The sequence below is a fragment of the Diadema antillarum genome, unplaced genomic scaffold (assembly GCF_040938485.1).
Source record: "Diadema antillarum isolate AM-2024a unplaced genomic scaffold, OU_Dant_1.0 seq00000855_RagTag, whole genome shotgun sequence".
Taxonomy (NCBI): domain Eukaryota; kingdom Metazoa; phylum Echinodermata; class Echinoidea; order Diadematoida; family Diadematidae; genus Diadema; species Diadema antillarum.
In genome coordinates, this window is record NW_027271726.1 from 616,919 (window position 1) to 640,000 (window position 23,082).

A 23,082-nucleotide genomic window follows, 5' to 3' on the forward strand; every position below is an offset into this window, starting at 1 on the left:
AACTGTCATCCTAGTACTCCGGTCATACATTTGAATCACTTAGGAAGAAAATTTCCACCAATCTGCATACATGCATGCAGAGTTCTAGATCCACTGATATTTTGAAGGTGTTAAATCATACAATGCGGCTAGAACTTTGAGATCTTCAAGGCTACAACTTTGAGATCATCAAGGCTACGCAACTTCTCCTCTCAAAAACGTATGTTAATCAATATCGTCAACAGGCATTGGTGTTGGTATTATCAAGGAGGTTTAAGAGTTGGAGTAATTATTCAAACAGTTGTCAGATTTTTATTGATGTACAAAAGAATTTCACAGGTGCATTTGTGCCTTTGATGATCGATGTTCGAAGCCGCCGTCTTGCTGAGCAATCTGAAGATTCATTTTGAACGTTAACATAATATTGGCCATATTTTGCTTATTTATTTATTAAATGAAGTGAAATTTCACTTAATGATAAAGCATGTAAAACAAAAATCAATCCCGTGCAGAAATTTGTGCAAAAGTGTTAATCAGAGCTGTATCATGTGAAAATGTTTAAAACTGTACCATCCTGGAAAGCTGGTTTTATCACTTTTCCGCTTAATTCCGACAAATAAAACTGACCTGGAATAATCTTCAAATATAATTCTTTATTGATAGATATATCAGATTAGTGCCCGGGTATGCCCAGTCGAGTAATTTCATCTTTATTTCAGCATTTTTTGCGCAATTTCTATTCACACATCCTCGTGTCTGTACCACCTACCTTGTATAAGAAGGGATAGCGAAAAGTAATTACCATCACAAAGACATATCTTCCTTAGAAAGTGGTTGGTGATTATGCAATGAGACACGAGTCAATTGTCTTCCTATCTGCGTGGCAGATCCTGTTTGGCACATGCTTCAAATATTTTTGAGCGGTGGCATCGAACATCTAGCAAAGGAAGTAAGACAGTGGTGACTCCATTCTCTTGAACCTCCTTGGTATTATCAATGAAGTCAGCATACACACACACACACTGCTTTTACTCAGCTGAATCGTTATTCGATCCATACAATTCTTTACATCTCCATCTCCATAGTTAGCATCAACTGTTTCTTGATAGGACAAAATCTTTCACCTCCTTGACAACCGCATCCAAAGAAGCCTCCACCACTCTCTTGTGGACCCTTGGGTTCCTCACAGACCGCTCGAGGTTCAGATGAGGGTGTGGTCGAGGGTCAAGCTCCCCCAGTTTGGTCAGCAGCATCTCCGGTCCGTCCTCGTCTGTGGCTTGGTGTCCGAGGGAGGTGAGGACGTCGGAGGCAAACTTGCCGTAGTGAGCCGTGGAACAGATCAGCATGGGGGTTCCATCGGACGAAGAATGGCGGTCTGCAATGACCTTACTGACCGCTGTGTGTGGGTCCAAGAGGTAGCCTTTGTGCAGAAGGAGAAATTCATGTTACCAATAAAAAAAGGATGCATGCAAGCCATTGTGGCAGTGTGTGGTGGTAGTGTGTGTATGTGTGTGTGTGTGAGGGATGCAAACTTTGCAAACAGCATTGCAGTGTTCTGAGGGCTGAAACAGCATATTTTTGGTGAACCCCCAGTATGTTCACCTTTTCTGCAATAGACATGTAGTCATACAATTTGAGACAAGAGTATTTTCCATGAAACCTGCAGTATTTTTGGTTTTAAAAAAAAAGAACACACACACACACACAGAGTACAAAACACAGTGTATTGCAAAAAAGAAACTGTTGGCATCTCTGGTGTGTATGTATGTGTTTGTAGAGGTGCAGTGGTATTCCTGTATGTATGTTAGCATGTGTGTGTGTATATCTACATGTAAACTGAATTATGATACATTCAAAGTTGGATTCGTGTGAGATCAGAGGGTAAAAACTTCCATTTCTAAAAGTCACAATCAAAATAAAAAGATGAACGCAGCACATTTGGGTAAGAAAAAAAGTGCAATCGGCAGATCTAACCTCTAGCACAAGGTCAGGTGCCTGGAAATTCGTCAAGTGGTTTTCCTGTATCATGATGATGAGATGTGAGACAGACAGACAGACATCCCGAAACCATGAACCCTCTGGCACTATTTTGGATGAAGGCCAAAAATTGTGTTCTTTTCCCGATATTTTTGCTGATGTGACAAATATCAAGACTGGTACACTGCTGCCCAGTACAACTATCATAGATAAATGAATAGATATTGTAAGATTATATGCAAGTATTTTGCGTAAGATAATGCTTTAGCAGGATCCAACAGGCGACATATGGTATAACTCACCTGTCCTCTCAAATACTGCCCTCATAGTCTCGGCACAAGTTTGTTCATCACACCAATCTCCCATGAAACCCAGGTCATCTTGTATCCGTGACAACACCTACCAGAAGAGAATCAATGGCCGAGATCAATTTTTCACAATTTCTTCCATTTCAATGTGGGGCATTTCTCACCATGTTAGACCCCTTTGGTAAGATGCATCAAATAGAGCCTGCTCCAAAGACTCATATATTTTGTCATTATCACTGATCAACAGATTTTGTCATCTGTTTTTTGTTTTGTTTTTGTTTCCTTTTGTTTTCTATAAGGCTCAACAATTACACTGCTGCTTTCATCACCCCAGAATTTTAAATCAAAATTTTGTACTATATACATTTAACCTTACAAATTCTATATATTCTTCCATAAAAAAAAAGAGCACAAATTTTCCTTGGTCTCATTTATGGCTTAAAAATTATGAAACACATAATTATCATTACAAGATCTTGATGACCTGCAAACAGAGCAATGCCATACCAACAGAAACACAGAATATGAGTAATATTTCATATTTCATAAGCAAAAGATGTACAGAGAATACATGTATACCATATTAACAACAAAGATACCTTAGATCCGCTGGTCTTGTGGATGAGAATAGTCAGTCAGTAAGAAGGCAGCATTTTGCATGCAAACTGCACAACAATGTCTGGCGATTCATGAGAATGAGGTTTTACAAAGGTACTGTAAGGTACTCAACAGCTCTTGTGTAATCTTCCTTTTACTAAGTACTACTTCCTAAGTACTACTTCCTAAGTACTACATGTACTTACGCAGTCTGGAACTGAGAAAAATTTCTCTCGCTGAAGCTGGTCATACATAGCACGGACCTGTTGTCCGCTGTTGCCTGTTGCAAAATATAACAGCCTGAAACAAAAACAACAACAGATGACTCTATAGAATCAGGGTGCATGGGCACAAAGTATTGCTTTGTAATTGGAATGTGCAGTATGTTATATCATAATAAATGCTCAATACTGATTTGCGCTTGTGTCACACGGCATCTCATGCAAGTAATGGCAGAGTTCACTCCCTCTTAGCAATTTGAGTCTATCTTTTTCACTACATGTATGTGGTTTTCAAGAAAGTTCTTATAATGCACATTAATAAGGATTTAATGTTTGTTGCACATTTAATGCATGTTCCTTTACAAAAACACATCGTTTCATGTCATGATACAAAGTCTATTACATGGATAAGAAATAAGCCAAAGGCCATGTCAACACAGCTCTGGTATCAAAACGTGCATGATAGTGTGAAGAGTGTACAGGTGATATCGATGTACCTTGGATACCTCGTGCCCTTTGGGAGATAACATGTAAATGGGCGCAAAATCACATGCAAATTGACAAGCAAGTGGAGCACTTTGCAATATGTGTGCAGGTATTAGTCATTAATTTGATGTCAAATTATGTGCAAGTTTTAAATCAACAATTACAGTTTGTAATGATGCAGCATTATAAAGTTGAATTCCAGCGCTCCTCAAATAGCGACTTATAAAACATAGAATGCCCTCATCCTCCCTTTAGTCACAACTGGTATGTCTTCATGTCTACTAAAAATATCTAATACACAAGCAGCTGCTAACTGCTCAACCTCCCTTCATCATCACGTTTAACCTTTACTAAACAACTGTACTTTCTTTGTGGATTAGCACAGATGTTTGAAAACTGAATTGCCAGTGAAAGGAGGTACTATTAAATCCATTTAATCTTTATTGTGTAACCATGGCCTTCCTGTGGGACTGAGGCACACTCTAAGGACTGAGTAGACTGGCTAGCTTACCATTACATCAAGTTTGGAGGAATTATCTGAATACTGATGAAAAGGCCGGGCCAGTTACGGCCAAATGCCTGAGCGCTCAAAGGATTAATGCAGCCCCAATCCCCTAAACACTCCCACTACCTCTACACATACACAAGCCATCCTTTCAGACTTTAGAAAAATGTCTCTTGTTAATCAAGATTGTAAACTCTATATTAAAAGAATCATGACTGTAATTGAGATATTTCCTGCATCTGAAAGCAAGCCATTGTGATCACAATTCTAGAATCTTGATTTGCAAATCCATGTGTGGAGGTGTTTTCAAATCTTGATTTGCTCAATTTCTGGTGTGCACTTCCCATCTGGAAGACTTGACCTGCAAAATAAGATTGAAGAGGCAGAGCCGAGCTTGACTCGTGAAATGTGATGCAATCTGCTTTTGCTTCACTAGCTGTTGATGGACAGGTCAGAAAGTGTGAACCTCCAAAGTTCAAATCAAAGATTGTAATTGTGATGCATAAACATGGTTACGAGAGAGATTTTTCTATCGTCTGAAAGATCTGTTACTCACAAATACCTCTCCAGATTGGACGACTTGAGGATGTCAATGGCTGGTGACATGGTAACCTGCAGGGGTCGTCCTCGGAGGTCATATACACCGGTGGATAGGAAGTCAGTCAGAACATTATTGGTGTTGGAGGCGCAGATCATGCGACGAAACGGGATTCCCATCATCTGGGTGTAATCACAGTAGATGTCTTATCAGACATGTGTATCCCTGCATTTCACATCATATTATCGTCTACTCAACATCTTTTTGTGTGGAAAATTTCTTCATCGTAAAGGCCTATACATCCTATTTCATGTGTCTCTATCCTCAGTGGAAACTTTTCACAAAGTGACAAGTTTCAATACAGAGGAAATAAAACCAAGCTTTACAGCTTGAAATAATGTCAAAGTGCCATACATATATATACGTATACCAGAGTTTGGAAAAAATTACCAGTTTGTTTAGATTTCTTCAATTTTCTTTGCTTTCAATAGGCATTGGGATCTTGCCTGGCATTAGTCATCTCTAATCTGCAAAACCATCATGTTCATTTTGGTAATTGCAAGATAGTTTTTTACATTACAGCCAGAAAATTTCTTTATCAATTAAAGGACAAGTTCACCTTCATAGACATGTGGGTTGAATGAATGCAGCAATATTAGTAGAACATATCAGTGAGAGTTTGAGCAAAGTCGGACAATCCGTTAAAAAGTTACGAATTTTTGAAGTTTCTGCTCAGTCACGGCTGGATGAAAAGACTACTATAGCTTGTGATGTCACATGAGTACAACGACATAAAAAAAGAATAAAGAAAATTCAACATATTTCCATTTTTCTCGCATAACAAAAGAACACTCGACTTCTCTCTTTCAGAAGGCAGGGGGAATAATATTACCCTTAACATACGTCAGTAGCAAGTCAAGAAGTGTGCACTTTATTCAAAAAGTAAAGTTTTGTGAAATTCTCCTTTTATTTTCCTTATATAGTTGTACGCATGTGACATCATACACTGTAGTAGTCTTCTCTTCCAGTGGTGACTGTGCAGATACTTAAAATATTCATAACTTTTGCACGGATTGTCCAATTTTCCTCAAACTTTCACTGATGTGTTCTACTATTATTGTTCATTCTCTCAATCCTTATGTTTATGAAGGTGAACTTGTCCTTTAAGGGTCACTATCCTAATCTAGTTTACCTTATGAGGGCGGGCTCCCACATTTTTCCTTTCTTTTGTTCTCCGTTGGCAAAATGTGTTGAGTTTGTCATTAAATTGTATGAAGTCTTTTAGAATTAGACCGATGAAGTTACAAATTGGATGTTAAGTTAATAGTCATAGCTCTATATATCATAATTACATTTTTTCACAACAATCTGTATGTAATTTCACTACCGGTATGTCTTTTTGTGTTCACTTTTTTTTTTTCGAGGAAAAAACTGCAAAAACTGGAAAAACTTACGCAAAATTTTGTCAAAATCATGGACATAGAGCACAATAACAATGCCTTCGGATAGGCCTCCATGATAAGCTCAAGAATTAGCCTTGATGTAATATAGAAGGATCTGATGAAGGCTTGCGACGCGACGCTTTTTGTTTTGGCTATACATCTTACAGTAAAACTGAAAGTTTCGTCACACGGTGTATTTTTTTAATTTTCACGTCTCTATTAATTTTGTTGATATATTTCTTCACGAATTTACTTATCTATGTAAGCCTAAATACTTCGTCTATACATTGTCTATCTATTCATCTATCTATCTATCTTCCACATATTACACTTATTCATCTTTCTATTGATCTATACAGTTGTCCATCTACTTATGAATTCCATAATTTACATTTGTGAGGAACAGAATGTAGCGTCCATAACCAATATCTTTGCTCTTTGTGCTATTTATTCTGCCCTTCCTTCTCTCCTTTGATTCATATCTCTGTGTTCCTCCTGGTCTGTTGATCAATAATTAATCGCATTAACCACTATGGTACACCCCTCCTTCCCCGAATTCACGCCGCGCCCGTTAGTCCTGGGGCGCTTCCGTCGGGGTCTCCACCGCTCAGCGGCTCGCGGTGGATCTCTGTCAGTCTATCCAGCCATCCTTCCGGGCGTATAGTGCTCCTCCTGTCCCCGCGGCGTCACTGTGTTGACCATTTTGGGGGAAGATGCTGTCTGGCGACCGATTAATAAGAGACGGGAATACCCCCTAAATATTTAGCCCTCCTCTCCTGATTTGATTCACCCTCAACCCCTTTAACCCCCCCCCCCCCCCCCCCCCCCACCCTCCGGCAACTCTATATACACGCACACAACATACACAGGCGTATGAATGTATACACTATAGCTTCGTCCGTTTCATACTTCCTTCAACATCACGGCCCCGACCTCACTCGTGTTAAATCATGTAGTCAAATCTCCCATGCATCAATGAGACCCCGTCTTGGCGCCCACCGCCCCACCCCCTGGCCCCAGCGTCATCCTCCTTAATTATTTTCCACTATCTGTGCCCTCATTGAGTCACTGATTACGAGACCAGCGACCCGTCGCCAAGCCGCTCGTGTCTGGTCAGTGTCAGCGTACTGAAACTTGGGTCACTTTTGAAGAGGGTATTCCCGCAAATTCACTTCGTGCGAATTCGGTCACGCCTGTTTTGTTTTGTCGTTGTTTTCTTTCCATTTTTTTTTCAACGAAAACCTTTAAACCCCTTCTCTCTGAGTCATGAATTAATAGGCAAGAAGCGAAAGGGAGATTGTCGGGAGCTATTATACAAGGCACCAGAATGTCACAGTGTGATTATGTGATAGGGTTAATTTGCACGGAACTGGGTATGATTTGAGTCCATGAAAATCATTTAGACCAAACGGAACAGAACGAGCTAGCGCTGGCGGCGCATCAGAGGAAAGAAAAGTCAAGAGAGAAGTCGATGGTAGACAGTTTGGGAGAAGTAAAAACAAAAATTGGAGGAGGGGAAAGAAATTTTGAAAGACATCGGTGGAAATAGAGCATCAGATTAGTGAAAATTAGAGCGAGTTGTACCAAAGTGAATAAATCTACAGTCATTTGAAAAGTCTGTGAGTCATCATCCAAAGTAGAGGAAGAGACCACAAAAACGGCTTTGGTTACATGTCATGGCTTAGACTTATAGATGACATAAATCGTCTTTGTGCAGACTGCGTCTTTCATTCCAAGTATTCCATGAAGAAAATTTTCTTGTATTATTTCTCTCAATTCATTTCGATGTATTTCATTCAAACGATGGCCAATGACATCTCCTTGACCTTTCGCGAATTTGAGGAGATGATTCCGAAGAGTGAGAGTTGGGTAAGAGGAAGGATAGAGTCGATTCGACTACTTGAAAGACAGTGACATGTATTATCAAAACTTACAGAAGCTGAGGGGAATTTATACTGAGAACTGCATTGTTCAGGTACTCTTAGTGGAACAAAATGTATGATTAAAGCTAGCTCTGCAACTGATATCAATGTCGTAGTTGAAAATAAAATTGTAGAATGGGCAGCAATAAAGAAAGTACTCGTATTCAAAACTATACAAAGAGGGAAAGTCGTCCAAGGAAAACAGTCAACTTGGACTGAGAAGATATTAATACTATCATTTTTTAGTAAACAGCAAACTCTGGAATCATTATACATGTTTCAACCCAGATTTATTTGGCAAAGCTAATCTGGGAAACTATGAAGATTTTACAGGGCTGGTTAAAGAAGAAATCCACCCACAAAAATAAACAAAAGAAAGAGAAAAATATTCCCTACAGAATGATACAAAAATGGCAACAATCGAATAAGAAATAAGGAAGATATGACATTTTGAAATTTCACATTTTTTCGGAAAACATTTCTTGACCAGTCCATATGAATGTCTAAATGAGAGAGATGATGATGTCATCACGATGACCCTCACAATTTTTATGTATGTTATACATAATCTATGAAATTTAGAAAAAAAATTCAGCTAATACAAGTAAAAGCATTTTCCCATGCCAATATATATATCAGAGTTAACAATTGTTCTTTTTTTTATTTTGGGTGGTTTTAAGAAAGTTTTAATTCATACAACTGAAATTTTGAGATTTTTGTCATTTCTGTATATGAAATGAATAAGAAATAATGAGAGTATGAAATCATCAACTTGCTGATTTGAATATTCATGAGGACTGGTCAAGAAATGTCTTTTGAAAAAGAAAATTGTGAAATTCTAAAATGTCATATCTTCTTTATTTCTTATCCGATTTTTTGTTTCATTTTCGTATCGTTCAGTAGGGAATATTTTTCTCTTTCTTTGGAAGTTCATTTATTTTGGGGGAAGATTTCCTCTTTAAGTATTTTGTGAGTTGTGAAAAGAACCAGTGAAACCTAAAATCACGCATTCAAAATAAAACACAAACAAAGATACAGAGATGCATACATGCAGGTAATAGTATCAACGTCATTCACACGGACTGCATGTGTTTTTTACACACACGAAACTAGCCATCGTTCGGCTATATCCACTGTAATAGGGCAATCCATACAAAAGTTCTTTGACTGACCTTCTCAAAGTTAGTTTTGATCTGATCAAGTAGTTTTGATTTGGACAACTTGATCGCATGCACGTACCCTGTCTCTTACCAACTGGAATTGATTTCCCATTATCGTGATCATTTAGAGACACGTACATCAGCTGCTAAAAGATGTTCTTTCGCAAAAAAAAATATTCGCTTGATGTCATGCCCCCAACCAATCAAATTTATTCTTATTCCCTAACCACCCCCCCCCCCCCCAATTAAAGAAGAAAACAAGCGAGTCGTTATCTTAATCAAATTAAGGGGTACTGAAAATTTCTTTTTAAAATAGCCCGTGACCAATTTGCCTATAATTAAAGGGACATTCCAGATGATTTGTATAGTTTCACATCATGTAGTACATACATGTAAATCGATAGTGCCACGTATAGATTTGTGGAATCTATTAGGTGGTCCTTGAGCATAATAAACCAATAAACTGAAAACCAAACTCATAATACACTGAACAAGGATGATGACACAGAGGCTCACATATTCAAGTAATGCAATGTAATGACAATGACAATATCACTTGCTCAACAATTTCACCTGTGTAGAATTTATGTATGTTGATTTTGTTGTTGTTGATGTTGTTATTGTGCTTCCTTGAGCACTCGATCTTGCATTCCTAAGTGAAGCTGCTATGTCATCATTCTTGTTCATTATGATTTGTTATGAATTTTGAAAACATTCTTATTCTTTATTCCAATCACTATAAATTCTTAAACTCTAGAACCAGCATAACCAAAATATGAATATTCAGATGCAAAAGTCTGAAAACATCATTTTGAAGTCTTTTTAAAAGTTCCCCGAAATCCTTTATTGTTTTTGTTTTGTTTTATTTTTGTACAAAATTCCTCGTAAGTGTAGTTGGATGATTCTTCGTATTCCATCATATAAAACTCTATTTTGTACGCTTTTATGATATCATTATTATTACTTTTTTTATCTTTTCTCCTCTCTTATTGTTCATCATAATAATGTTTTTATACTGTCTCTAGTCATCCATCTATTATATCTATCTACATTACATGCTGTCGTTGTATCTGTTTTAGTTTTGTTTTTGTTTTTGTTTTTTGTATATATGTTACAATATTCTCTCCCTTCTCTGTACTTTAAAATTGATAATATAGAACTCCATTTAATAACTTAGTCACCAGTAGTAGTCTCTATAATTATTTCCTCTCCCAAGACGCTCCACAATCGACTTCCTCTCTAGGAGCTTCAGGAAGGAAGAAGAATAGCGCCCTCCTTGACAAGATTCTTCCATATTAATTTCGTCTTTGCAATGTGGATAAAACGAATAAGAAAGAAATATGTATACGTATGTTTACAGTGAGCTTGTCAATGCTACACACAATTCTGCAGTGATGGTATGCTCTCGTTCTTTACATTCAGCTACTTTCGTGTATCCCCCGTTTCATTCTTTCTTTAATGTTCACCTGAGAATTTTGATGGGATCTTCTCATTTTTGCCTCCCCCTCACATTCTTCTTTCTATATCAGAACGAAAAAAAAAATAGAGAGAGATAAAAGAAAGAAAACAAAACTTCCAAAGGAAAAATGATATCCTTGAAGTGTTCATTTCATTCTTCTACAGATTAGCTATACTATATCCTAATTGCAATTTAATTTATTGAGGTCCTGGATCACTCATTAGCTCTTCGAATGTTAATAAACATCAAGAAATGAACAAAAATATGGCGCTGTAATTAGTCATAAACCTTAAGTAAAATGATTGATATTTCAAAGAGACCCTCTCATTTCAAACATTATCTTCGTGGTATTTGTATCATTCAGGGTAACTGATTATATAAAGAAAATGAGAGAGAGAGAGAGAGAGAGAGAGAGAGGGGTATACATTTATTCAATTTATTCAGATTCATAAAATTCTTCCGTCGAGATGTTTCAAATCTTGGACAGCCCATGAAAGTACTATGTTTGAGCTATGAAACATCTGACTCATGTCAGTTATTGTGATTTACCTGTACATGCCAAGTCCGGTTGTCAGCAAGTAGAGAAATCATAGCGATGAAAGGTTAAGATTGGGATGTGCAACCTTTAAGCATTTTGCTTGTTTAAACTCTTTTATAGCAGTGTTCATTCCATTGTCATTTCTTTCAATTCGTTCGGTCTTTCATCTGGAAGAGTTTAATAGACCACGTGGTAATTATTGCAGGCCATATGAATGCCCGCTAGCACAATAGAAAGTTGGACGATATCCTTATGAAAGAAAGATAGTCAAAGTATTGCTGGCATTAGTTCTTTCGGTTAATCGTCTTTCGGTCATTTCTGTACGGCGCATTATCATAATGACTGTTCAATCCATATTTTCTTCTGTAAGGACAGGAATAAGAGGAATGAATGGTTTGTTGTGTTCAACGTATCATTCACCGTGCCCTCGTCATTTCGTCAAACTTGATGTATTGGCCATCCAAACTCTTCGATGACATGTTTATGATTCAAATAAATCATGGGCGGATCAGTATAGGGGTGATAATTAATAAAAGAGAACTATTTTTGCCTGCTTTACACCATGCCGCGTCGTACTAATATTTTGTTAACAGAGTAGTCATTAAATGCCGAAATGAATGAATAGGATAGGTCTACAGAAATAACGGGAGAAGGAGGGAAGAGTGAAGGATAGGAACAGATAGATGGATGGATAGATGGATAGATGAATGGATGGATAGATAGATAGGTAGGTAGATAGATAGAAAGAAGAAAGAAAGAAAGATAGATAGATGGATGGATAGATAGATGGATAGGTAGATAGATAGATGCAGATATATATATGGATAGATAGATAGATAGATAGATAGATAGATAGATAGATAGATGGATAGGCAGATAGATGGATGGATGGATAGATAGATGGATAGATAAAAGGAAGACTGAGGGTGCAGAAAACCCAAACTGAAACCCCCAGCCGCGCACCATCACAAACAGGAAATCAAACATCACACCAAAACCAGTCTGTGCAGCGAGTCAGCCCCTTGCTGCAGCAGACGTTGTCGGAGTGATGACGCTTCTCCTCCCGGCGCCACGGCGGCTAGTGACTCGGCACCATGCCGTATGGTTATGTCGGCCTGTTCTAGATTGCAGCCACTATCCTATGTACGTCTCTTCTCTCTCTCTCTCTCTCTCCCTCTCTCTCTTCATCTTTTTTTCTTTCCTCTTCTCTCCCTCTCTCCCTCTTTCTCTTCAACTCTTGTTCACTGTAAGCCCAATCGACTTCCCAAAATGCCCTGCCGGGGATTTAGATAGTTCTTTCTGGCCAACTTTTTTTTTTCTTCTCGCAGTCTGAAAGTGGTTCAGCAATGATATTTTCTTGTCAGTTTTTGCAAGTCTTGGCGGGAGCCATCGCGTGTGCTTCCACTCTGACCATTTTGACGTATATTCCGTTTTCGTCTGTTTACCATCACGAACAAAAATATCTACGGATAAAGTCAAAAGCAAAACAACTATACACGATGAACAAAACTCAAAACAAGACGTCAGATGCAAGTGGTTATGCTGGCATGTACGTATTAGGGTCCCCCAAAATTATACTTTTAAAAGTGATCATGTTTGAAGGTAGAGGTCTGTCTGCCCTTTCGGGTGGAAAACTTTGCGTCCATCCCTCCCATTCCATTATTGTCACATTCACGGAATGTGTGAAATCATCAGCTAATTATCCTCTTTAGGCAATAGTCATGATGAACTCATCTTCTTCTTCTTCTTCTTGTTCCTCCTCCTCCTCCTCCATCTTCTTTCTCAGCTTCTTCTTCTTCATTTTATTTTGCTCCTGCTCTATTACCCTTTCTAGTTCTTGTTCTTCTTTTCTTTACTATCTGGACGGTTTGAAAATACACCGTTCGTGGAGTTTGGGTCCCAGTCTGGTCGTCGCGTCGGTCGCCCTCACCAAAGCCAGGGCAAACTTTCGGGGCCACATCCCCGTGACAGCCGTGACGGTGAGCGAAGTTACTGCCAAACAGGGGCAGTGATGGGGTAGAGCGGCATTTTTTTTTTACATTAGCCGCTGGAAGAGGCACTCGACGGTCGATACAGCGATATGGTGGTTGCTTTGACCGGGAAGGTGAGGCGCCATGCTTTGACCATGCTTGTAAGATTTGATTTGTAAGATTTGTAAGATTTTATTGACTCTATCGACCCCCCTCTCGGGGTATGAGAGTACAAACATATTTACAATATATGAATACAAAAATATAAGTGATAATGTACAAATGAACATGTACATGTGAAAATAACAGATATAAATAAATATGCTTACAAAACAAGGCGTAAAGGACGTAGCTCCATGCTTTGACAAAGGAGCTGTGAAGCTTCTTACTTTGACTCTGTTGGGGGGTAAAGATGCAAGTCACAAACTCTTCTCTTCTGTCTCACAAGATTACTGTGAAAGAAAGCTTTGCGTAACACAGCCTTCGAAGGAGCTCGTGATGATTTTGGATGATTTAGGATGAATAAGGAGAAAAGGCCAGAAGATATAAACATCAGCTGAATTAGGATTGTATGTGATACGAAGCTTTATTTCATGGAAAAACAAAACCAACAACAAAAGCAAACGAGAATAACGTATATTCCATCGTTTCACAGAGAGTCAACGAAGTATTGAAGGGGAATTTATCCCAAACCGCATAATGATACCTGCGGATTCAGTGAATGCCGCAGTACAAGTAGAACTCAGAGACCTCTTAGGGAAATCTATACTATCGGTTTAAAAGTTATGAATTTTCAAAGTCTTGATACCGCCATCCCTGGAGAAGGCTGCAATTCGTGATGCCATGTAGTGGAATGATGATATGACGAAAATTTTAAAGAGAATTCCACACATTTTCATGCTTGTATACATAATGAAAGAGCATTTGACTTCATACTCCAATGTGCAGTCATCGCTGCAAAAGAAGGCAACAGCAATGACATTGTGATGTCACAGTGATGGCACAGTCTAGATATATGGAGAGAATCCACAAAATCCCCTTTTCTAATTGAAAGGCCATATTTCTTGACTTATTCCTGACAAGTGTTTAGGGTGATTTTTATTCCACATGCCTTCTGCAGCTTGAGACATCACAATTTCATTGCTGTTGCCTTCTTATGCAGCGATGACTGCACATTGTGTTTAATCAAAAACTGTGACAATCATTACTTTTGAACGGCATGTCCGATTTTCCGCAAACATCAGTGACGTGTTCTTCTACTGTTTTGCACTATATACCAGAGGCACATGTTTGGAGTGAATTTCCCTTTAAACATTCTGTATATTTAGCAAACATCCTATAGCGGGAGGAGCCAACTTCGTGATGAAGATTGATAGTAACATTACCGTCTCCACTGCGTTTCAGACCACAAGGTTAACAAAAAAAAATCTAGACAGCAGGTTATCCTATTTAGCCAATAACTTTATCATATCGCCACTTTTGGCAAAAAGCAAAATGTGGTTGCTCTTGATGTGTGATGAAAGACATTATTGCGGAAAAATAAATTTGTCGTCTTCAAAGACTGCCAACACAAGATATTTCCTTGCCTGGCTGAACAGATTAAGGTATAGTGAATGTTATTAGTTACTTGTACTTCCGTAAACCCAACAATGAATGATGTGTGAGGTAGAAAGCGGATGCAAGTTACAATATTCCAGTTAATGCGTGATTCTGCGTCGTGTCCAAGTTGAATCTAGCAAAAATCAAACATAAAGAACGGTATTGATATATTTATTAGGATGTAGAGCCTATAGATGAGAAAGTTATGGAATAATATTTGAGATTTAACGTTATTCGCGGTATTATGGGGATATTTTCGTTTTCATTTCGTTCTATTTCATTTCCAACACATATGAATACAACTTTTGAATACACATAATTTATATACTAATGATATTGGTCTCAAACACACGTGCATATTAAAGGGATTGGTATAGTCTTGGTTGAGATGGGGATTCAGGTTTGAACTTTTCGCAAGATGATTAGAAACCACTTATATCAATTATTAAAGAGCGTACAATTCTAAGAGGAATTAAAAGTTTATTTGATAAAAATCGGTTTTGAAATGGCTGAAAATATACAAAAACAAAATGGTCATATATATAATAAAAGATGGGACCAACCTTTTATTAGGACCTCTTCGTTTTACTTTTTTGAAAGCTAAGCCATATCAAAACCGATTTTCATCATTGTTCACCAAATAAACTTTTAATTCCTCTTAAGAATGATAATATTTCATATAAGCGATTTCTAATTATCTCGCAAACCCCTCCCCCCAATCCTCAACTCAGCCAAAACTATACCACCCCTTTAGAATATGCGATGATGTCATCACCTCACATCTTTCGCATTCGTTTGTGCACTCCATTTTCGAGTCTAAAATTTCTACAAATTACAAGCCTTCTCATCCCCTAAAAGCCAATGTTGTAAGGTTATTATACAATTTAATGTAGGCCTACATGACATATTTTTCTCTTTTAATGTCATGTCAGAAAGGGAATTAAAGTGAAAATGTGTGCACACGTCACTTGGAGACTTACAAGTTGGTGATGACCTTCACCTTCCAAAATTTACTAATCTTTCATGTGATTGGAAATAATAATCATCGCTCTTTCGTGAAAACATAATGGGACTTTCGAAGTCCACAACTTAATTTCTTTTAAAATGAAGTGATTCATCATAAGATTTCTGCCTTTGTAATGCTATGATTCAGTTTGACATGGTGACAAAATTGACTACTGGGTGTTGTATCCCAATTTGTATGCGCGACGTACTGTGTGATGTGTACTAGTGTGTGTGCGTGTGTTTGTGTGTGTGTTGTAATTGTTGTTGTTGATGATGTTAATTTTGTTTTGAGTGTGTGTGCGTGGGTGGGTAGTTGAACGTGTGCGTGCGTGAACTCAAGTCTCCAACGTTCTTGGCTTACTCGTCAGTGCTGATAAAATGTTTTTGTAGGAAAAATGCATCGCTGTTGTGTCGCCAACGCATTTTTGTTTCAGTCTCAAACTTGATGGTTCTGAGAAGGGCTCCTGCTGCGGTTCTAGAATAAAAGCAAACTATTAAGAGAGTACAAAGTGTAATACTAGAGAAGTTGCGACAGACTTTGCGACAAAACGTCAGCATCTGCAGAGTTCGGAGAAGCCAGCTCGCCCTGGCTCCCTGCCAGACTCCGATCGGGTAGGGTAAGGGACGCAGATGGGCTCACTGTCGGTCGAGGGAAGTAAAATGGACTGCGAACGTGGGTATGTTCTTTCAAAAAAAGTCAAACAAAGCAAACACTTTATGAGCAAAGAAAAGAACAATAAACAAATAGACAACAAAGACATAGCTAATTGGGCTCCTCATATTTCCTCATCAAAATGTTTCGGTAATTGAAATTGCAAAGAAACTTGGACAAATGGTGTATAGAGATGTATATTTATGCAGAAATGTATACTTTTCTATTTACATTTTACTTACATTACTTACTAGTATCCACTTAGCTCTTTAGAGGCATATTTTTCTCTGGATAGTTTCCCGTAGTTTCTTTTTCACTATCATTGTGAAGCAGATATTACACGAAGCATCGGTTTCAATGCGGTTACCAGGCCATAATATGAATCACAATTCGTGCAAAACACAAACAGAACCAAAACAAAAAAAGACCCGAATTCGTATTCATTGATGTTTTGCTTTTATGTTTATAACGCTCGCATGGGATTTCAAACGAATTAATCAACTAGTGAGAGAAAGACAACTTTTAAATCTTTTTACCAGAGATCTTCCCATTAACACAAAGGCATGGTTACCATAGGGACAACTAAGGCAGGAAAACATATTTCCAAGATAGCATTTAGCAAATACAGGTAAATTGAACCTCTCGTAACCAGGTTCTCTGGTTGGGGAAAAAGTAGGTAATTTAAATGCGTTAGTAAACCGGTATTTTCAGGTTATGGTCATAATGGCAGCGCTTAATGGTGTTAATGGCAGTTTTGGTTACACCGCGGTTGCCAATAATTTTGGCTGTTGCGTGATAGAATCGTTACTCTTGAAGCTGAGGGACATTGTTTCGGATGACGATCAGTGCTATTTTCACTTTCTAACCCATCCCGATGTGGGTTAAAGTGACATTTTACCCCCTCTTTCAATTTCACTCACAAAAATAGATACAAATGGAATAAGTTTGATAGAAGAGCAACTAAATTAAGGTTCATGAAAAGTTAGACAAAATGCTAATGCAGTCCCGTTGTGGCAGTTTGATTCCTCGCATGCTTTCTCAGAACCGTGTTATTGGTCACAGTCAAAGTAATCATGCCGATTACAATCATGAAGTAAATGATGCTCAGTACCGCCTCACAAGTCACCCTTGTGTCTGCATATAAATCGTCACTTAAATGTTTCAATTTTCTCACATGAATTGAAGAAGATAAAAATCACTCGCTTCGCACTGGATGACTGTATAATAATTGGACAAATGCAACGACTCAGCATTAATTATCACGTCTTCGTTTATGGGATTATTTTGTTGATTTTACTGATTAATTGATTACTGATTGATTGCCTTTACAATTAAAAAAAAGTTTATTATATAACCCAATGGTAGAGTTTGTTTGTTGGTTTGTTTGTTCGTTCACTTATTTATTCACCTTTTAACATCACGAACTAATAATAATAATAATAATACAATGTATTTGGAGCAATAAGCTGAAGAGAAATAAATGGATTGCCCTTTATGGTCGTGCTTGTTGGTCTTCCGAGAGTCCAACATCAAAAATCAATGAATGAATCACACCTGGAACTTAACCATGTTAACACATTGAAATCAACAAAACAAATGGAATTCATATCATACGAACATAATGGTGATAACAATTATGCAACAAGTAAGGGAACGTTCAAGAGGTCCACAAGAGAACCGTCTCTCCAATCGTGACTTCTATCTATTTCCCCTACCCAAGCGCCCCCATCCCAACATAATCTGATCAATGACAAAGGATCACAACGACCAATGCGAAACATGGTTATTTATCGCGTTGTGAGCTTATGATACCTTCTCATCACCTGTTAAATGTGCATACGTGCGAATGTGACTAACGCCACTCTTTCGGGAAAAGAAAAGCGGATCTCCAAAAATTCCATGTCTTCCTTAATTTCTTGCGATGATACTAATACGGCGATGTTTTTTTTTTTTTTTTTGACTCAACTTTTTTTATGATCAATATGGAGGAGTATGTATTTCCTTTTGCAGTTTCGCTTTGATATTCCCCAATCAGCACTGCTCATGCTCGCGTTCTCTTTTGGTATCTGTACGCTTGCGTGACATTCGTTAGACGAAGTAATTATCTACAGGGCACCTGCAACATGGAAGCCTAAAGCGAGAGATTCGTGGTTTATTGTGGGCGGGGACTTCGGTTGGCTCTGCTCTAACAGCCTCGATTACCACTATCACGTAGGCCTAATGTCAATGGCAACGGCGGCGCCGGAAACTTTGGCGTCTGCAAGTTTGGTGTAGAAACGAGCATGACTTCATCTCTTGTTTCGCTACATGGTTGGAGTGTTTAATGTTTGTCTGCTTGTGTTTGTTTTCCTTATACTGTTGTTTTGGTTTGTTTTGTTGTTTCCGGACAGTGGATAGGCTTATTATACCGATGAAGTAATGCCGTTTATACGATTGAGGGAAGGACGTGAGAATGGATTTAAAGGAGAAGAAAAGTCACAGGGAATCCCCAATGATTACGTCCACTTACAATAATACAGGAAGAGAGAAAGAAATAGATATCATATTTTACACCTTGGGTGCTGACGGATGGCATATAGTATATGGCTATAAGTATAGCCCTACCTATATAGGCCTACATACAACTGGTCTTGGACTTGCAGTGTAGAAATGGCACGCTGCCTTAATGACGCACGGTTTTACTGACCTTCATTTTCTAACACTAACTCTTTTCATTTGTATGTCCTGAATGTTAATTAATCACAAACACACACACACACACACACACACACACACACACACACACACACACACACACATATATATATATATATATATATATATATATATATATATATATATATATGACAAATAAAAGAAACAAGAGATAGAAGGCTCTTTTGTGTTCGCGTACTCGGTTCAGGAGAGGAAATGAGTTGCTGAAGAGCACGTGAGGGTGGAGTTGACCGAGAGTCTAGGGTAGTGGCATAGTGACAACCTTCGAAACTGTCACAGTAATAACTGACCGTTATTTGCTCAACAAACATCCCATGCCAGAAGTTATATTCAGAGTTTTCTTATAATTCTCTCTTTTTTTAGGTCATACGCTAATTAGTGAGGTGAGATTGCAACTGTTCATTGTAGCGATCAATTAGCGAGTTCTCGTTTCTCTTTTACGCGTCTTTCCACAAAAGTGCTTTCTTCCTCTCAGTTCAAAAGTCTCGATGTGTATTAAAGGTACTGTTTACCATTGGGAGTGGTGATTTAAAAAAAAAAATACATGTTCAAGCTATCATATTTGATGCATTATGTCTAGGTCAGTTGTATCACAAAACATCCTACCATATAAAAATATTGCAATAAAGTCTAAAATATAAGGAGATACCACTATTTTTCTCAATAAACCATAACTATATATAGCCGATTTATTCTAGAAACAATTCTATCGTAACTATTGGTCATATTTTGTATACCTAACATTAATTATACAGATTAATATTTTTGCATTGTTGTTTTCTATCCGTAACTCACATTTTAGAACTATTTTAAAGCACTAAACCTGGAATTTTGTTTCATCTTCAAATTGTAGATAATGCCTTTAAGAATTTTGAGCCAACGTTTCGGAGGAAGGGTAAAAGCCCTCACTCCTCTGCGAAGGGAGGGGTTCGTGACTGATCATCTTGAAACGTTATAGCCCAGGGGCGCTAACCCTTTCATGGCCGTGATCTCAGAGAACAAGATATTTACACTACAGCGTATAGGCCTGTATTATGCAGACAAGTCGCCAGTGGTGATGTGACGGTTAACGGTTCATGCTCGTCAGGATGAGCGCTAATTGCTCGTGGAAATGTCACATTTAGAACATGAATTGCACGCTGAGACGCGCTTTTGCGACGAGAGATCAGCACAGGTTTATACGGTAAGCCGATTCTTCTTAGAGACCTTTGCGACGTCTGTAAGTCGCAAATACTTTGTGTCCGCGTCGACTGCCATTTATTGATAAGCACATTATTGTAATTTATAAATATCTAAGACGATTCGATGTAATCATTATAGCTTTCTTTATTCAATTTCATTTATTAATTGTCCATAAAATATCTTCATGAATCAAGTTACATACTTAGTTACACATACATAAAAAACACCTTTGAAAACGAAATACAAGAGGTAATAAAAACACATATCAAATAGTTTCACACACACATTAAAAACACATTAATAGGTGACGCTGCTCAGTGGCGACACGTTTTAAGTGACACTTATTGGCTTCATGTAGCGTTGTGTTTCCTCGCAGCAAAGTGATTAAAATCACGCCGTAAAGTATGTTTCATAAATGGGACGAGGAAAGGAATGATAATAATATGAGAAAACCAAAGAAACAATAAACTCATAAATACCAAACACTCAAAGAAATCAAACCTCTCTCTCCCTCTTTCATTATTACGCCATTATTTTTCTTCTTATTTTCTCTATCTTATTATTCTCTAGTCTTTCTCTCTCTTTCCAACGCCTGAACACCGAAGCTCCGTCACGTCACGCTCTTGGAGTGATGCTTAGATCCAATGCTTGATCCAATGCTATGACATATACATTAATTTCAGTAAAGGGTAGCATGTTAACATTGAAAATGCTCAATGTACAACCTGATTGGTTGAAGAAACAAGAGAGTCGAGAAGAGAGACTGCTCGGTGGGAGGTATAGTCCAACTAGAGTGGCATAAAAACTCGTGTGATTAGCGCCCTCTATCAACCGTTTGTCCACCTATTGGTCGGGCACGTAATTAAGGCACGGACTGTCGCGGCCGTAATTAAAGTGATCAATTAGACGTATAGGGGGGAAATTGTGCTAGTCATATTAATCCCCCGTGAAGTTTTATTACAGCAATCTGTGGGCAAATTCTGGAAGACTTAGCGAGAAACTAGGTCTCTGAGAACATCATTGTGTGTCTCCCATACACACAATGATCATAACACACACGAACCACATCAGTGGTAGCCGCTTACAACAAGCACATACCAATTCCCGAGCCAAGTAATTCGTTCCCTACAAACATCGTCCTTGACATTAATATCAGCAGTCATTACGGTTTCTTGTTAGCATCAATGACAGCTTTCTTTTTCCGAGCGTGCGAAGACGATTAAAGGTGTACATTAAAAAAAAGGAAATGCAAATGAGAGCATTCTCTAATGAGAGTGTGATGGTTTTGTCTCCAGTTATCTTGCTATCTATTCTTTTTTTCTCTTTGCAGAAATTACCAAGGGAATACGATATTTTTCGACTGAATAAGGATAATCAGTTTCTATCTATACATAAGCCATGTAATTTTTATATCTGTTGAAAACAACAACCAAACAAGCCTATACGCTACCCCGTCCAACCCTCTTACCCACTCCCCATCCCTCTCCTTTCCTCCCCCCCCCCCCCCCGTTTTTGCGCACCCCCCCCCCCCCCTTTCTAAAGCTAGAGTGCATCTTTTCAGGATTGCAGTGCCAGTCGTGTCGTATCTGGGGGGACATTATTTCCGCTTCCGTTGGTGCATCGCCATTCCACCACGGGCATTCGACTCCACTTCGTGTCGCCAACCTCCGTCCATCCGCCTGGCCGAATTCCTGCCTTCGCGCTGCTGTTAGTCTATTTCCAGACACAACTTCCAACAAAGTATTTCGATGAATATTGATCGTTTGCGCTCAGAGATTCCTAACTGAACTTGTACTAAGGTCTAATTACTTACACATACAACACGTAAGCACATACATACATGTAATATATGTACGTATGCATGTATGTATGCATATTATATGATCATAATAGGCTATATTTATTTTGGTACATGTACCACTTTTATATGTCACGTGATCACACGGCACCATCGAATGGGCATTTAGAATGCATGTGATATATATATATATATATATATATATGTAATATATATAGTGCACTTAGAATGTGCGCACATTTCCAATATCATCATGGTTTCAATATTTTGACAACGATGATGTAAGACAGATTAAAAGGGCTGTAAAACCGATGTTTTATCTGCATAATCACATGTGTATCAATTACTAATTTCGTGAATCCGTATCAACAGAAGAATCACAATAATCATGAATGCCCCCAATATTTCCAACATAATTTTGGTGATAACTGATAGCCTTTTATTTCTTATTATTATGGTGTAAACAATAAACCTGCTCTCTTTAAAACAATCAAGGCAAAGTGAATTTTTCCCATGATGAGAGGAGGCTTATTTTTAGAAAAACGAAAATGTTTGGGTACTTTCACTTTTGAGTGGTGGAAAAAGGAATTTTCAAAAACAGGATAAATGTGAACTTAAATTGGCTCACGTGATAAATCAGTATGACAAATAAAATCTCAAAACAGATATTTTCAACAGTCTCTATTTGCGTTCTGGTTCATGAGACAAGGTACAAAATTTACAACAAATTAATAAACCAAATCAGTGATCCTTCCCATCCCACTTCATCTGGAGAAAAAAAAATAGAAAAACAATAATCATTACAGTTACACGATCCAGAGAGGCAAATGCGTATGAAGACGCTCCAGTGCAAACTTGCTGTGCGGTCTGAAAAGAGGCTAATGCTGAGGACACCATTCTGCCTCCACCCGATCGCCATTATGTCGATGACCTCCTGAAAGCGAGACGGAGGCGTCGCCAGGGTCAATGCTCAATACAGCGTAGTATCGCATTTTCTCTCTCTCTTTCCCTCTCTCTTCCCATCTCTCG

At 38.2% G+C, this 23,082-nt stretch overlaps 1 protein-coding gene across 1 annotated transcript; it reads right to left on the reverse strand.

The window, feature by feature from the left end:
- Nucleotides 1–191: 191 nt before the first annotated feature.
- Nucleotides 192–4,793, reverse strand: LOC139740482 (threonine synthase-like 1). The gene is made up of 4 exons (XM_071651077.1): nt 4,630–4,793; nt 3,068–3,161; nt 2,259–2,355; nt 192–1,399 (listed from the first exon to the last, which is right to left on the reverse strand). Exons 1-4 carry the CDS (start codon nt 4,791–4,793, stop codon nt 1,071–1,073), a joined length of 684 nt encoding a protein of 227 aa, XP_071507178.1. The 3' UTR covers nt 192–1,070.
- Nucleotides 4,794–23,082: the final 18,289 nt, after the last annotated feature.

What these genes read in the sequence shown, in the direction of transcription:
- LOC139740482 (XM_071651077.1), bottom strand. Translation starts at nt 4,793, where the DNA reads ATGATGGGAATCCCGTTTCGTCGCATGATCTGCGCCTCCAACACCAAT. An exon ending in TCCAATCTGGAGAGGTATTT is followed by an intron (nt 3,162 to 4,629) that starts GTGAGTAACAGA and finishes TTTTTGTTTCAG; the next exon opens with GCTGTTATATTTTGCAACAG. An exon ending in TTTTCTCAGTTCCAGACTGC is followed by an intron (nt 2,356 to 3,067) that starts GTAAGTACATGT and finishes CTCTTCTGGTAG; the next exon opens with GTGTTGTCACGGATACAAGA.